This window comes from Gorilla gorilla, chromosome 15 (genome assembly GCF_029281585.2).
Source record: "Gorilla gorilla gorilla isolate KB3781 chromosome 15, NHGRI_mGorGor1-v2.1_pri, whole genome shotgun sequence".
NCBI lineage: Eukaryota > Metazoa > Chordata > Mammalia > Primates > Hominidae > Gorilla > Gorilla gorilla.
In genome coordinates this window covers 19,389,776-19,406,644 of record NC_073239.2, presented here as the reverse complement: position 1 = coordinate 19,406,644, position 16,869 = coordinate 19,389,776, and the positions used below count along the sequence as shown (strand labels likewise).

Genomic DNA, 16,869 nt, shown 5'->3' with positions numbered 1-16,869 from the left:
TAGAATGGCTGTGTAAATAGAATTCTTACATTTTTCAGCTTATTGGAGGCTAGTAAATATTTAAAAATTTTTTATCCTACTGAATTTAAGTAAAAAACAGTTGTCTTCTTCCTTATTTTAGAATTGGATTGGCAAGTATCATTTGTATCCATGATTCTTACGGTTTTTCTATAAAACACAGTAACACATTTTTTTTTAAATAAATGAAACTTAACGAAAGGTAACTTGCAAGTGGTTTGGTAGTTTCTTGTTGAGTCAGAATAATGTTTATTTGTCCTTGGCATTTTGAACCTGTGTGCCACCATCAACCTCTTGTATTATTGATTCATTTATCTTTCTCTCTGTTCACAAAGTACATATTCTGTTTTACCTTTTGTCTGTCTGCAATTCTGTAATTGAATTATAACTAAAACTATTCCATGATTTGCAGACAGTTTGTAAGTGTAGACATTGAAGAACCACTGTAGGAAAACATCATTGATGCTTTCAAATGTTGTTGATCATTATGACTAAAATATGATTATAGAATCTCATATCACTTTTATAAACTATTTTATGTTTAAGGCGGAGAAGAAGGAAATGACAAATTGCTTAGAATGGACATTCATTGCTACCAGCAAGATAAGCTGGTAGAAAAAAAGCTATTTCCTAGACATTATGATTATATACTCCTTGAAATTAAAGGTTTTGAAAATGTCTAGATAACTAATCATTCTGTATTAAATTACAGGACTTAAATTTTAATAATTGGCTTTCTAGTAAGTAATGGTGTATTTTTCATGAAGAAGAAATATAGTTAGTGGTTTTAGCTTATTGCCTATATTTTAAAGTAGAAAGAAGACTGTGTTGGAAAACCAATACTTTTAATAATGTCAGTAAAATGTTATGGTGGAAAGAACACAGGTTTGGAGCTAAACATAAGTTTCAATTTTTAAATCTTTCACTTACTACCTACTTGGATGTGGGTACAAGTTTCATAAATCTTTGTAAGCTTGAGTTTTCTTTTATATGAAATAGAGAGATAATCTATTTAGGACCATTGCGAAGATGAGGAATGCTATATGTAAAGTCCCTACTACAATGTCTGAAACAGGAAATGAATTTATTTAATCTGTATTTCACATACCAGAGTAATTCTTTCCACCAGTGTGATGGTGGTAGGTTACAGATGCTAAAATAAATAAATAAATACATAAAATAAAAAAAATTAAAACAAAGGTGGTTGACAAATTTAAAGGACTTTTAAGTAAATCGTGGTGATTGTCTTTCTTATTCCTTCTAGCTGTGGAAGGTACCTTCTACTGAGTTTCAAAAGTATTATGAATCCTTAATAACAGTATTTGAAATGATTGTAATAGTATTTTAAGAAGTCTATTTTCCTCTAATACAATGTTCAGAATATCACTGGAACTTTAATTTTCAAAATGGTATGCTTATAGTTAGTATATTTGATAGACTATAGTATATAATTAATAATATTCATTTAGGATAAAATCTATTTTTGTATGTATTGAAATTCCAGTTGCAATAAAAATCTCCAGATTAGTGGCATCACAGAGTATTTTTATGTGTCTTTTCCTTTTGGCAAGTGTGGATTTAAGATTGCATTTAAAAAATTTTCCATGTGCCATTGGGGGTTAAAAGAAGAACATGTCTGAGATCTGATTAAATTTACTGCTTATCTCCATAGGACCTAGCTTAATAGAGTGCTAGTAGCTTCTCACACATGACCATCTAGAATATTTGAGAGAGTGGTTTTAGGAATACTGGCAGCTGGCCAGCAAGGATTGATTCATTTCCTGAGGAGATGCTGAGGCTACTCTTAGAAGAATGATTGAGGTTATAGTCTTTTATTTTAAAAAATTTCCTTTAATATAAATAAGTTTATTAAATACGATTCTGGAATTCTTTATTTTTTAAGCTTGATGTGAATGATTCTGTTAATACTCTTGGACTGAGTAGAAAAATGGAATGAAAAAACAAAAAATGTTTGCAAGGGCAACTTAGTTTTCTAACTGGTTATGACATTTGTTGTGTCATAATTTTAAGATTCATAATTTCCTATATGAATAGTTCATGTTGGTGAGTTTATGCCACAAATTATTTTTTAAATTATGTTTTGGCAGTTTAAAAAATAGAGCTTATCTTTCAGAACAGTTTTAGATTTACAGTAAAATTGAGTTGAAAGTACAGAGTGTTCCCATACATCCCTACCCCCACAAACACCCAACTTCTGTCTCTGCCTATTCTCTACCACAGTTGTACATTTGTTACAACCATTGAACTAATCCATAAATTCTTAGTAGGGGGAAAATTTGTGAGCTAATAGGATTTCTTCTTTCTCTTTATTTCTTTCTCTTTTTTCTGTTTTTACTAATTTATAATGTTTTAAATCAGTTCACACTGTACTCTTCATGCAGAATTCTTACATCTTTGGTTCCTGCATTTTATAGAAATGATCGTTTCTAGGAAGAATGAGCATGAAAAATGGTAAATTTCCCTTTTAATAGGACCTTTTCTCCCCCGTTCCTATTCTGTTGGTATGATCCTCTTTGTAGAACTTGTGAGTCTGTTTCTTTAGGTTAAGGAAATACAAACTCTACTTTTAATATGCAAATTCTTTCAAATTTATTTGTGGTCATGAAAACAAGATTTTTTTCTTTGAAATAGAAAATAATGACTTGATTTTGTCAAAAGATTTTTGCTTTGTTTTAAATTCTCCATGCTTAAGATTCTGAATAAATCTTTGCTAAAAATCCTCATTTATTTCTGGTTATGGCCTTTCATGCCAGAACACCTCTTGTAACACATATTTACAACATGCAGCTTAACGTAATATTACTGAATCTTTAATTTTCTACACATGAGAATTTCAGCTTGTCATATTTCAGATGACTGTGTGGCCTCCGTAGTATGATTAATATAAAGATCTGAGTGTGCATTGGCATTTTGCTGATTTAGGAGACCTGGATCAATATACATTGGTATGTAGACTGAATTGAAGGCCCTTTAGAGGGTTGGTCCAGGTTGACTATAGGGTAGGACTAATGTGACTTCCTGGACTTAAAGGTATTTTAAATACATTTTAAAAAAGTTTCTTAAATGATAAAATTATATATTTTATGTACATTTACTTACTACTCTTTGGATGTAAATAAATTTGTAGTAGTAGAATAAAAATCTTTTGGAGGAGTTCACCAAATACTTCAACTTTTAGTGTTTTGGTTTTATTCGAATCAAAACAACCTGTCATGTAGGACGTTATTATCTTTTTGGGAGAATTTCAGATACAGCTTTTCTTTGTGTTCTGCTTATTTTAGGGAATATGAAAAAACAAATTTAGAGCAAGTCAGGCTTCAAAATTTTGAAATTAAGTAGACTATAGTGTAAATGATTGAATTAAAAATATTCTTATCTGTAGCTTTTGGATGAAATTGATAATACTTTGCCATATGGTAAAATTGTGTTGAAAAGATGCAAACTAAAAAGTAATTATTTTCAAAAATTGTATTTAAACTTTTATATTTATTTTTTGACAGATTCTAGTTTTTACATATAACCATTTAGTACTATAATATTAGGATGCTGATGGGTGAACAATACAAACTGATGGATTTGTATTGATAAAATTACACTTGTGTAGAAACAATGTTTTTGCTACTCAATATTTTAAAAATTAACAATTAAATGCTCCTTTTAAATACAGTTTTGCTGTCTGTACCAAGATAATTTGATACACTGTAAAATTAACACAGTTAACAATCTTCATTGATATGAACAGTTTTAGTATAGAAATATAATCACATTCAAGCACAAGATACCATTATTTCTTTCTTTAATTAATGTTCTCCCCACTCCAGAAAATTCAAATTTTTCAGATTAATATTAATCCCTAGCAGATTAGGGTAGGTATGGTTCCTTTAGCATTAGTTTCCTTGAACCAACAACAAGTTTTGGAAGAAAGAAATATGATAAGGGAAGACAGAACAAATATGTAGTCCTTAAGGTTTCAGGCCTGTGTGCAAACCCTAAGATTTGGAATATGGAGTATGGATATTCTGTGTCCTTTCCATGAATTATTATAAAAGTGGAAAGAAGTTATAATTTGAAAGAATTTCTATTTTAAGTAGATCAGATGATTTTTAAATGTTTATCAAAAAACCAAATGTTGCAACTTTGGAGTCACTGAAGCTATTTTACTCAATTGCTTTTAAGAGTTTAAAGTTAAAAAAAGTGATGATTACAGTTCAGCAAATCTGTTTCCTTTTGGAAAACTTCATTGCTTATATTTTATAATCAACCAGTATAGAGTTAAAGATTAGGACAAGGCTGCACTAGCCCAGGTAAGAAGATGACAAAAAATTTTTTTCATTAAAAAAGCAGTCTTTGATCTCTTGAGAATGCAGTAGAAACCAGCATCAGAGACTTCCTCTGCATTTTTAATAGGACTTTTGCTTTCCATGATGTTCTATATTGACCCTTTATTATTTTTTTAAAAAGTCTCTGCCCCTCCCCCAAGTCATTTGAAATGAACACATTACCAAAAAACAAATTTACTTTTCTGAGGCTTTATTTTTTTTGTTTCAAGTACTTAATGCTTTTTTGAAAAGTTTAAAATGCTAACTCTAACAAGGGGCTGATGATGCTGTAGTGTAACTAACAAGGGACTAGTTTAGCAGTTACAGTTGATTAATGAAATAGCAGTCTTACCTTTTCCTTTTATGTTTTTCTTTTTGTTTTTTGGGTTTCTTGGTTTTGTGTGTGTGTGTGTGTGTGTGTGTGTGTGTGTGTGTTTGAGAAACAAATGGGGAATTTGAATAAAATATATCATTTACATAGAAAGTTATGTAATGATGCCATATAGAGTATAATGATTTCCTAAAACCTTGTATTTAAAGTAACCTGAATTACAATGAGAGATAAACAGAATATTTACCCATCCCTTATGAGCTGCTGCTGATATGTAAATTTATTCTTCTACTTTGCACAAATATACTTTTGAGCTACTGCTTAAACACTTTGAGGTCCTTAGTCAAACAGTTTTAATGATGCCTCCAATATTGTGAAAGTGTGACATTTGATGAATGTCTCATATAGTTTTGATATCTGGGCACATGTCAACAAAAAAAATTGAGCATTGGTTTGTCATGCAACACCTAGATAATTTATAATTTTACTGTTTATATCCATCTTGACATTTTTTATCTGCCAAAGGCAGGTTTCATTTGGAATCTTAATCTGAGATTTATTTGGTGGATCTGGAAATCATAGCTACGGTTCCCACAGGAAATGGTCCATCTACCAACAGATTAAATGGCAGTCCTGCAGTTGTTAGGGGAGCTCTGCATTTAACACACATGCATACTCATTCAGTCAGCGCTGTGGAGAAAAATTAAAGTAGTAACCCAGGTTTAGGAACAATGTAGCTAAAAAGTCCCATATTTGCTGAATGACAAAGGGTTATATAGCAGCATTTCATTTTATTATTCGTGCTTGAATTTCTTGTTTGCTTTGTTGAGTCTGCTGACGAATACTAATAAATGCCTGCAACAATCCAGACTAGAGATGCCTGGCAACAAAGCTATGCGGTGGACCTCCCTGATCTTCTCCAGTTCACAACCTGACCTTTTGAAAAATTGGCTGGGCTAAGCTGCAGAATTTGGGTGTAATGGTTATTGTTAACTCCAGCTTTAGGATTTATTAATTTGTGTGATCAAGACTTACCTATACTTCAAAGTTTCAAAAGACCAAACACAATCATCCATCCATTAGAACTAACATTGTGTTTCAGTGATTCCCGCTTAGTATCTGACTGGTGATTCTTCTATTTTGTTTTCCAAATCTAAATATATTCTTAAACAAAATGAGTGGCACATATAAAGAAAGTTTGTTTTTTCCTCTTTATTATTGGAAAATTTATCTTTTATAGATTATTTATGAAATTGTTGAATTCACAATTGGTATGTCTTCATTCTTAACAAACAAAAAATACATAATTATTAAACCTATTTTATTGCAGTTGTAGAAATTTCCAGGACTTTTCCAGTTCACTCATGTTTTTAATTAACTTATACAAATTATTCTAATAATAAGAAATTTTGAGAAAGGCTGAAAAGGTTACAAATATATTACAAATAGCCAAATAGCTCATATCACTGGGGAACAACAAAAAGAGTTATGTTAATCAAATTTTAGGATAGTTTTCACAATCATTTCAGCCTAAATAATATTTGTAGTGTTTTTAATATTTGTAATAGAAGTTGTACAAACCCTAAATTTATGTGATTTATAAGTTAATTATATAGCCTAAGCTGTAGGATATTATGCTATTATATTGTGCTCATTGCCTTCATATGGTGAAGGATGTTGAAATTTAAAAGCTTAAACATATGATAGAATTTCACAAAATACTTATGTACTTTAAATAGTTCATACAAAGAAATCGGAACTTTTCCTCAATAGGATGAATATTGATTCATTCGTGACTACTTCAGACTTGGTGAAACAAACAAAAACTTAAAAAAAAATTTGTAGTATCACCACTTTAAATAGCTGTTTTATCTGAAAAAAAAAGAATAAAATTTCAGTGAAAGAATTTTCATGAATAGCCAATAGATAGTTTGAAACATGGTACATCAAGTCATTGAATTGTTGTATCTAAGGTAAAATAATCTCACCACTTCTTTTTGGCATGTGTGTTTATCTAAATATAACCATGTGTAGGAGTATAAAGGATGCAGTTTATTTTGTATCTCCAACTCTAATGTTCAAATGAATGAGTTATGTGATATTGACAGATTTAGTGATTATCTGGTTTTTCAACCTTAATAAAAGCTTATTTCAGTATCTTATAGCTACACGTAGCCTTCACCATTCAATATGTTTTTGACTTCTCTTCAATATGTGTACAATATACCTTACTAAGAATTACATATGCACTGGGGACAGCGGCTCACACCTATAATCCCAGCACTTTGGGAGGCTGAGATGGGATCGACCTGAGATCACTTGAGCCCAGGAGTTCGAGACCAGCCTGGGCAACATAGGGGAGACCTTGTCTCTACAAATAATAAAAACAAATTAGCCTGGTGTGGTGGTACATGCCTGTGGTGTTAGCTACTCTGGAGGCTGAAGCTAGAGGATCGCCTGAGCCTAGAAGGTTGAGGCTGTAGTGAGCCATGATGGTGCCACCTCACTCTAGTCTGAGTGACAGAGTGAGACCCTGTCTTGAAAAAAAAAAACAAAAACATAAGAAATCACTGTCTGTGCTTTCCAATGTGGTAGCTGTGGGCACCATGTGGCTACTGAGCACTTAAAATCTGGCTAGTCCAAACTGAGATTTGCTGTAATTATAGTACAAAAAAGAATGTAAATTTCTCAAAGCAATTTTTTAATACTATATGTTGAAATGGTCATATTTGAGAAATATAATATTACTCATTATTTCTTGTTTGATGAGCTTATGAGAAAATTAAAAATTGTATAAGCAATTTGGACAATATATCTTTTGGATAGTGCTGATCTATATGATTAAACATATCACTGGGACTACCTCATTCTGCCACCAACCTTTTCTTTACTTGTTTGCAAAGGTTATTCATATTGTCTGCCTCCCTCATTCTTTGTCATTTCCCCTGAGAGCAGATAGAGTTTTTAATTTACCTTTACATCCTACACAGCACCTGGCACTGTGTTGGTACTTAATAAGTGTTGAATAAAGTACTCATTTTCAATACTTGTTTGCTCTCCATATATTCTTTAGCTGATTTTCTAATTCAGTATTTCTGGCCAGATGCATTAGCTTACACCTGTAACCCCAGCACTTTGGAAGGCCAAGGTGGGAGGATTGCTTGAGCTCAGGAGTTTGAGAGACTAGTCTGGGCAACATAGTGAGATCTCATCTCAAAAAAAAAAAAAAAAAGGAAACCTAATTTAGTATCTCCTTTCATTGATTCATTTCATTTCATTGAATGAAAGACCTAATATATCCACTGTTTTGTTCCAGTATATTTTAGGAAGATGAGTATATTAGGGAGCTTACAGTCTAGAAAGGGAGACACACATAGATGAGAAGGCTGTGAACTGTAGAAACCACATCTGTGTAACTATTCTCTATTCTTCTATAATGTGGTTGGACATAGTTGCTAATGTAATGTTGTTGAACACATTATAGAAGAATAATTACATAGTTGTGGTTGGTAATTAACTTGGTGGTGATATTGAAAAACAGATGAAACAGAAAGATTATCTTATAATTTCATTTATGCTGTTTGTAGAAACAATCTAAAAGTATGTTGGCAAGTTTGTTTAAAGCACAGATAGAGGTTATTAATTATGTAGACCAATGAAAGTAAAATTATGACTTTATTTTATGACCGTTGAAGGCAAAATACAAATTTAAAAAGCCCTGAGAGAGCTAATATACGGTATTCATGTAAAAAGTTTCCATTTTTTAAGCTAAGTTACCTAATTTCCTGTGACTCCTAAATTAGATTCTCAGGAAGATAGGAGCCTGTGGTCTACCAGCTGTGATCCTGATTGTAATTAATATCATAGAATATGTAATTAATAACAGATTGTAATTAACAACATAGAAGTATGTTATTTAAATTTCTTGTTTTCCTGCCATGGGATTGAATTTACTGTTAATTTTCTTTCTTTGACGGTGAATTTTCTCAGAATCTTTCCTGAATGTCAAGATTTCTAAATTTCAAAGTTGTATTATTTCTGTAATGTATTAGTTTTATAATGTGATACAAACTTTATTAAACCATTATTTATTAATTACAAGTTTTAACCATCTTAAGTATTTTCTCTTTGTGTTTATGTTTCTCATTGAATTAGGTGGCATTCTCTTTATTTTTCATTTCCATGTCTTCTGATATTTTAGAAGGATTACATACAATTGTTAACAGAATAAGATTATTTGGGCCAAAAGAAAAGAGAAAAAGAAAAAAAAAGAGAAAGTATTAGATACATTAGTATTTCTGAGAGATTTTTTCCCCATAGTTGCTAACATTTCCTGGAAGAAAAAGTAAATGTTTAGATAACAACTTGGTTGATTAGGTCAGCTGTACTGATTTTAGCTGTGCAGCTATATGCTGACTATTGATCATCAAATAAATTTGTTCAGGAAATTGAGAAAATTTAAAATATGAAAACTAGAATAATAACTAGGAAAATAGATACTTTTCTTGCTTTTCTTAATATTTGAGAGAAATTAAAGATATAAATTTGAATTGTAAGTTTGAATATGGTCCCAAGATGGTGATGTTATCTCACAGAAAGGTAAGAGAAATCAAAATAGAGAAACTAGCTTTTAGCAAAGCAGATTCTAAAGATAATAGTAGCTAATATTTATTGCATATTTTGTGCTAACACTTTTCTAAAAGATTTATGTAACTTAGTTTAATTCTCTTAACATTTTTTTGAGGTAGATGCTATCATTTTGTACTCTTTACTGCTAGGAAAATTGATGAAAGGTTAAATATTTTGCTAAAGGTTGTACAGCTATATTGTGGAGCCAGAATTCAAACCTTGTAGTCTGTCTTCAGAATCCATGCACTGACTGTGGTTCTGCTTGGAAGGTCTAAATATATCAGCGGTGTAGTGGTTAGAGCACTTGGATGGTCTAAACTTTTATCTTGTACACACATATTAGGCAGATCTACTATAATGTTATAGAAGTTCCTGATAATGTTATGTGGGGGGAAAAACACATATAATATGCATCTGTATTGCCTAGATGTTGTGGGGGAGCACATATAATATGCATCTCTGTGGAAAGCTAACCCTCTATTCCACAGAAAAGGGAAGCATAGTTGGAAATATTTAGTAATGGAAATAAATATTATTTGTGCACACAGAAAGAAAGTATATACTATATTTAAATTACTTAAGGAATTTGTAGAAGTCATTGGGAGCAATCACTAGTCGACATTGTTCTGATTATTTCAAAACTAATGTTCATTAAAAAAAAAGTTTTTACCCATTGAAAAAAGACATCTTTTGTTTAAAATGTGGAACTACTGTAGAAATTCCATCATCACATCAAATTTGCACTCCAATAGGAAAAGGAAGTCTTATATTTTGATGTTTTTATATAATATGGTGATGGACCATATAGGAAGGAAAGAAGCATTAAAGCATGCGATTTGGTTCTTTTTATATTTATAAAATCAGATGCTAAGGTGTAACCTTCTTTTGTCACCCCCCAGAAGACAGAATTTACAGAAATAGTGAAGTTATGTTATCAAGTATCAGGGAACACATTAACAAACTGCCTTTACTATGTTCATTTTAGATGTATATGCACTAAGTAGCACCTTCATCTTAAAAGGCGGGCGATCCATTTATTTGAATGTATTTGCCCCTAATACTTCTATCCACCCTTTTTCTTTCCTGTCTCTGAGCTCCCAGGTAGCTGGGATGTTGCTATTCTGAGTAACCCCAGTAGGAACCCTAGAGACAATTCTAGCTCAACCACTCTGAAGAAACAGCTCTGTAAACAGTATTGACCCCCCAGGGGACCATCAAATCCATTTACACAGATACCAGTTGTCACAAACTATTTACAAAGCCAGGCAGAACAGAATTTCCCAGCCTCTAAGAATCCCTATTTGATTCTAGCCACTGCCTTACTTCTGTATAGTGGTCATTAAATAATAGTTACTTCTGGCAATGAGTCATGATTTATTGGGTAGCATCAATCTGAGTATAGTATATATTAAAAAATGTATAATTATCTGAAGAATTGAACTCAAAGGGAATCTCAAAGCTTTCTTTCCTAGAATAGGCAATGGTATTGTAACACTGTTAACTTTCCAGACTAAGGAATTGAGGGTTTAACAACAGCATTAGCATTGAGACAGTTAACAATACTGACACCTCCAGAAGCAAGCAATAATTCATTAGATCATGAAAATGGTTCATTGGAAACAGCATGAAAGTCACTAGAGAGATACAGGATCCTCAAAGCATATAATGCAGATGGTCTATGCAGATGTATTAAGTACTAAGATTCTATGCCTAGATGAATAAACTGTCTAGCAATAGCAGTAGGTGGCATTTTAGGGTAATACCTAGTAGTAATCCATAATATCATTTTTCAGTTGATAGCAGGATAACTTTATGTGGTAGTGATGGTATGAGACAGTAAATGCAAAGGTTGGGAATTATATTTGATTTGAAGTGGTCGAATTCTTATGTCTAAATAAAACAGTGCCCACAGAAAAGCAAATGAAGAGATTGATAGTAATCATACATTTTTTCCTGTTGTTTAACTCTGAGAAAAGAAAGTCAGACTTCATAACTTTTGAATGATGAAGAAGAGATTGACAGTTTATTCTTTAAGTCCATATGGATAAATGAAGTTGAATAGTATTAATTCAGTTAGTCATAATGTTAGAAGAGTTAACAATGACATTGATTAAACACTAAAGTGGATTACTAAAGAGAGTTTCCGTTTCAAACCATATGAAAGAGATAGAGGAATCAACAGGATGGTTTTAGGTTTAAGTTTTCATCTGCCTAGAGATAAGAGTTTGAATCGAAAGTGAATATCTTTCTGTTTAACATTTGTCTTATCTTTTAAATTGACTAATATGCAAAACAGACCAATAGCTTCACTTTAATGGCATTTTATTGGCTTGTGTTTATATTTCTGTATGCAGTTCTTTTTAAAGTGATGGGGCAATACAAATAAGCTCAGCTAAAGCTCTTAGTAGCTTCGTCTCATTATTGCTTCATAAAGATCCTTCTCCTGGGCTGGAGAGTTTAGGGAAAATAACTGAAGTCTGAACTTAGAGTTACTAACTGCTTTCATCTTCTCTTGGTTAGAAAAGATACTAATTCAGAAATAAATTTGGGCTATGAATAAGGTAAAGAAAATTAGGCAAAATGCAAGATGATAGAGCAGTATCTTAAAATTTGTCTTGAAAAGTCAAAGTGTTTCATGCCTGTTGCTTACTCATTAATGTTTCAGAAAAAAAAAAATTGTAAGGTCAGGCATGGTGGCTTATGCCTGTAATCCCAATACTTTGGGAGGCAGAGGCAGGAGGATTGCTTGAGCCCAGGAGTTTGAGACCAGCCTGGGCAACATGGCAAGACCCCATCTCTGAAAAAAAAAAAATTAGTGAGGCATGGCAACACAGCACACAGCTGTAGTCTCAACTATTCGGGGGGCTGAGTTGGGAAAATTGCTTAAGCCCGGGAGGTCAAGGCTGCAGCGAGCCATGATTGTGCTACTGCACTCCAACGTGGGTGACGGAGCAAGACCCTCTCAAAAAAAAAATTGTGTAGATAGTTATAGAAAGAATGGTTAATAAAGCAAGCATGATAAAATGTTAATATTTGGGGAGTCTAGGTAAAGGGCATACAGTAATTCTTTGTTTTGCAACTTTCTTATGAGACAAATTTTTTCAAAATGAAAAGGTACAAATGAAGGATTATCTAATGTCAGTTTTTGTCGGCTTTCTCATTTAGCTTGCTTCTGCAGTCATTGAAATCTTTGATGTTTGGCTCTCATTTCTTCTCTCCATTTTCTGCCATTTTTCTGGATGACTTCAATGCCTTCAAAGGTGGTACTTTCAGCAGTTCGACTTTTTGATTTTCTCCACTCCAAGTATGTTCACTTAATTTATTTCGTCAACTCATTTCCAGATGAGCCATACCTTGGACTTTGTCCTTAATACTGATTTTAGAAATTTTCTTCCGACTTTAACATCTTGTCATTTCAATACAAGAAATGTCTCTTCATTTTTCCTAAATTTGTTTCTTCTCCTCTATATCTATTCCTATTCTTCCTATTGTCTTCTTATTTTTATAGTCTATTAACTTTTTATTTCATCTAACTCTGGCTATCCTTTGGCAGTTTGCTACTTCGCATATCCCTACTTGACCTTTTTTGGAGCAAATGCCTTTGTGAAGTCTTCCTAGAGTCTTCCAGGCGAGCATTAGTATGTCTAGCATATTGTATGTATTTGGCCTCCATAGCCCAAGCATAGTCCTTATTATACCGTATTCAGATCATTAGATGAGTTTGCCATCCTCACTGTACTAGAGAGTCTTTGAGTGGAGTGTTTGTTTCTTATTCATCTTTGTTTTCCCAGTAGCTACCACAAGACATATCACACTGTAAGTTTTCAATGAACGATCAGTAAATTAATGAATAAATAAATTAGAAGAGTCAAACTTTTTATACAAATGTTTGAATACTAATATAGTGTAATTCAGGATGGCAGAGAGGAGAGCATTGAGAGCCTTCAGAGGATTTAACATTGATTTGCTGGAATCATACTTGCCAAAATAGTTGGTCAAAAAAACAAGACAGGCAGGAAAATTTTTATAAGTCAGCCATGTGTATTCTAAAGTAAAATTAAATTCTCAGACTGGGAATCTGAGGTGGGAGGATTGCTGAAACCCAGGAGTTTGAGGCCAGCCTGGACAACACTGCAAGATCCTGACCTAAAAAACTTTTTTTAAATAAATTTTCAGTAGAAGAGTATGGATAGTCTGATTTGCAGAGCAGTCTCCAAATTTCTGATGAGCCTTTTGAAATAGAAATCTGAAAGCTTTTACTACTGAACAAAATGAGAAATATCCAGAAATAGAGCCAAGTCACACAGTATGAGTTCTTTAAAAATATTAAACATTTATAATTAAATTTTAGAATGGAAGTCTGGAGTGTGTCATAAATTGATGGATTTATTGTAATAAAACTTCAAGGGGTTATAATTACTAAGACCCAGGAGGGATCAACACAGAGTCTTCTTATTAGGAAGCTCTTATTGGGAAGCTTCCGCATCTCCTCTAAGATTGAAGAAGATAGTGTGGTCACAAGTTAAATAGTGGTAATTTATCAAGAGTTCAGGGGATCACAGAATTTCACATTAGGTTAAAGCCAAAGAAAGAGAACTATAAAACTAGTAAACAACCATTTAAATTTGACAGTTTTAGGAACAGATACATCTGAAGATTACTTGTTCATTCTTGACATCTCAAAATGCTTACTTGGCTTGCGTTAGATGGTCACCATGCTACTTTTCTGTAATAGGCTGGCATTAGTATAATGAAACTCTCAAAATCTGAATGAGAAAAGTTTATAAACGGGCACTAAGGAAAGCCTCTATATCATTAACAGACCATGCTTTCTAACACTAACATAACATTGTAAGTAACTCAAATGAAAAGCAATCAGAAATAGTTACTGAAAGCATTATCAAAATAACAAAAATTGCCCCTAGGGACATATTTTTAAAAAACTCTTAGGCCCCACATTCTTCAGTTTATGAAGTGCCATGTTTCTTCAAAAGGAAAAAGGATGGTCCATGGACCACTGCCAACTATAAAAGCCCCCAGGTCCCCATGACAGCCCCACAACTGCTTCAGACTCTTAAGTCCCAACTCTTTTTGGTCTATTTGAGACCAAATTTACCGTTATCTACAACTTATCCCAATGCTTATCTGATTACAGTAGGAGTAAGACTAGAAACTATATGTTTAAAGCTATAAGAGTGTTTCCAAAAATATTTGACTGAAAGATTTAATATGCAGTTATGGTGTTTTAATATATCATGTGTTACTTGTTTGTTTAAATACAGACATAACCCACAGTTATCTTGAACAAGAAACTACGGGGATAAATAAAAGTACGCAGCCAGATGAGCAACTGACTATGAATTCTGAGAAAAGTATGCATCAGAAATCCACTGAATTAGTTAATGAAATAACATGTGAGAACACAGAATGGCCAGGGCAGAGATCAACGAATTTTCAGATCATCAGTTCTCATCCAGATGATGAGTCTGTTTACAGCACTACTGAAAAATACAAGTAAGTGCTCACAGCCTTAGATTTAGAAGGAATTGGGGCCAGGCATGGTGGCTCATGCCTGTAATCTCAGCACTTTGGGAGGACGAGGTGGGTGGATCACTTGAGGTCAGGAGTTCGAGACCAGCCTGGCCAACATGGTGAAACCCTGTCTCTGCTGAAAATACAAAAATCAGCCAGGTGTGGTGGCACATGCCTGTAATCCCAGCTACTCCGGAGGCTGAGTCATGAGAATCGCTTGAACCTGGGAGGCGAAGGTTGCAGTGAGCTGAGATTGTGCCACTGTACTCCAGCCTGGGCGACAGAGGAAGATTGTCTGAAGAAAAAAAAAAAAAGAGAAAGTTAGAATTGGAAGAACTTTTTCTCCCTCCCTTCTTCCCTTTCTTCCTATTTCCTTCTTTCTTTTTGGTGTTGGCTAATTCTAAACTTATTAGAACTTGGCGAATCTACCAGGGTTTTCTACTGTTTCCATGGTATGGATATAATATGTCTAGTTAACTAAGTGAAAAAGCACAAAGTGCATCTGAAGAAAGACAGTGAGGTTTAATTCTATTTTATTCAATATTATTTTCTGTGACCTTTCTTTATGTATTTGGAAATAACTGTTAAATTGATATACATGACACATCATTCATGAAAGTAAAAAACTGGCAGCTCCAGGACAAGGTAAGCCCAAACATGCATTTTGGTTTGGGTTAGCGCTATTTTTCATTTAAATGAATTTGATGCTTTTAAAAGGGCCTTGTTCTCTACCATTTGCCTTCCTTATTATTTTACTTTCTCAGCTTTTACCCAGTAACCTTGCCTACCTAGCTCATGAAAGGATTTGAATTTGTGATACCTGATACTTTTACCCATGAGATTAAGGAACTTTGATAATTAGTCATGTGCTAGAAAAATATTATTAGATTTAAAAAGAAGTTTCAGTGACTAATATATTTTCAGTCTAGACAAAATAATATTTTACAGCATACTATTTTAAACAGATTTTTGCATAGGAACTTTTATTCTACTTACTTTCAAATTATTCAGTAGATATGTTAATAGATAGTAACATATAATGAAATAGATGTATTGATATGTTCCCATCCCTTTTTCAGATTCTTACTAAGGTGTAGGTTGGAGTACCTATTGAGGAGTAGAAGCACAGAAGAATGAAGTAGGGATAAACATTTTATAACCACATGGGTAAAGTAAATAGTAGAGATTGGGCTAAAGTCAGATTATGAGATATCTAGTATAATTACAACAGGAGATATACATGGTAAATAGAGCTGCACTGACTGTCCCAGCCATCACTAAATTTCTTCTTAGTGACTCCAAAATTTACCTATGCTTACAAATTTAATATAAGGCCTTCAAAAAAACAGCCCATCTCTTTTCCTTTCCCTTCCTTTATGGTGTTTGCTTACAAGTTGATACTGTTCTCAAGTAGCATACAAAATGTCAAAAAATTAGTTTATCTTACTCTGAAATGTTAATCAGTTTCTTTATTACAGCGTTATGGAACATAGACATAATGATACGCATTATGAATGTATGACTCCTTGTCAAGTTACTTCAGACTCAGATAAAGAGAAGACAATAGCATTTCTTCTAAAAGAATTGGATATTCTCAGAACAAGCAATAAAAAGGTATAATATGGAAAGTCTGATAATTGTATAGTATGGGTTTAGCTGTTGATCTTCTAAATTTCCTTTGTTGCCCATCATCATTCAGTTTTATTTTGCACTTTAATCATTTAACAGTAGCTTTATGTTTTTGCCATACCTTGCCATCAGGATATGGTTGAGTTAAGGGGTTGAAAATGAAAGCATTTTTTTGATTTCATACCTTGCTGGTCCACATTAGCACTTCCTTTTTCATAAGCCCCTGGTTCCTTGTATACCTATCTTTAAAAAAAAAAGATTCAAGTTTTAGTAAAACTCTGCTTCAGCATTATAGAGAATGGGAGATAGAATGCACTGGTTTCATGTTACTATCTTAATTTTTTTTCTTTATTAGTATCCATATCCTATATTTGACCTCAATAATACATG

At 32.9% G+C, this 16,869-nt stretch overlaps 1 protein-coding gene and 1 long non-coding RNA gene across 29 annotated transcripts in view; one reads left to right on the top strand and one right to left on the bottom strand.

Annotated features, from left to right (window-relative positions):
• Window positions 1-16,869, top strand: part of MIPOL1 (mirror-image polydactyly 1) — a 363,261-nt gene that overhangs the window by 53,941 nt on the left and 292,451 nt on the right. For all 28 annotated transcript variants that reach the window (XR_002008607.4, XM_019039995.4, XM_019040000.4 and 25 more), the window contains 2 exons: window positions 14,601-14,832; window positions 16,329-16,464. Coding sequence is in view for 27 of the 28 variants with exons in the window: in XM_019039995.4 (XP_018895540.4) it covers window positions 14,601-14,832; window positions 16,329-16,464 (368 nt within the window). In the remaining variant the exon portion in view is untranslated. The remainder of the gene's footprint in view (window positions 1-14,600; window positions 14,833-16,328; window positions 16,465-16,869) is intronic.
• Window positions 14,826-16,869, bottom strand: part of LOC129526519 (uncharacterized) — a 43,138-nt gene continuing 41,094 nt past the window's right edge. The window contains exons 2-4 of the long non-coding RNA XR_008671178.1: window positions 16,664-16,722; window positions 15,847-15,957; window positions 14,826-15,145 (exon numbers count right to left, since the gene is read on the bottom strand). This is a non-coding gene — a long non-coding RNA (uncharacterized lncRNA). The remainder of the gene's footprint in view (window positions 15,146-15,846; window positions 15,958-16,663; window positions 16,723-16,869) is intronic.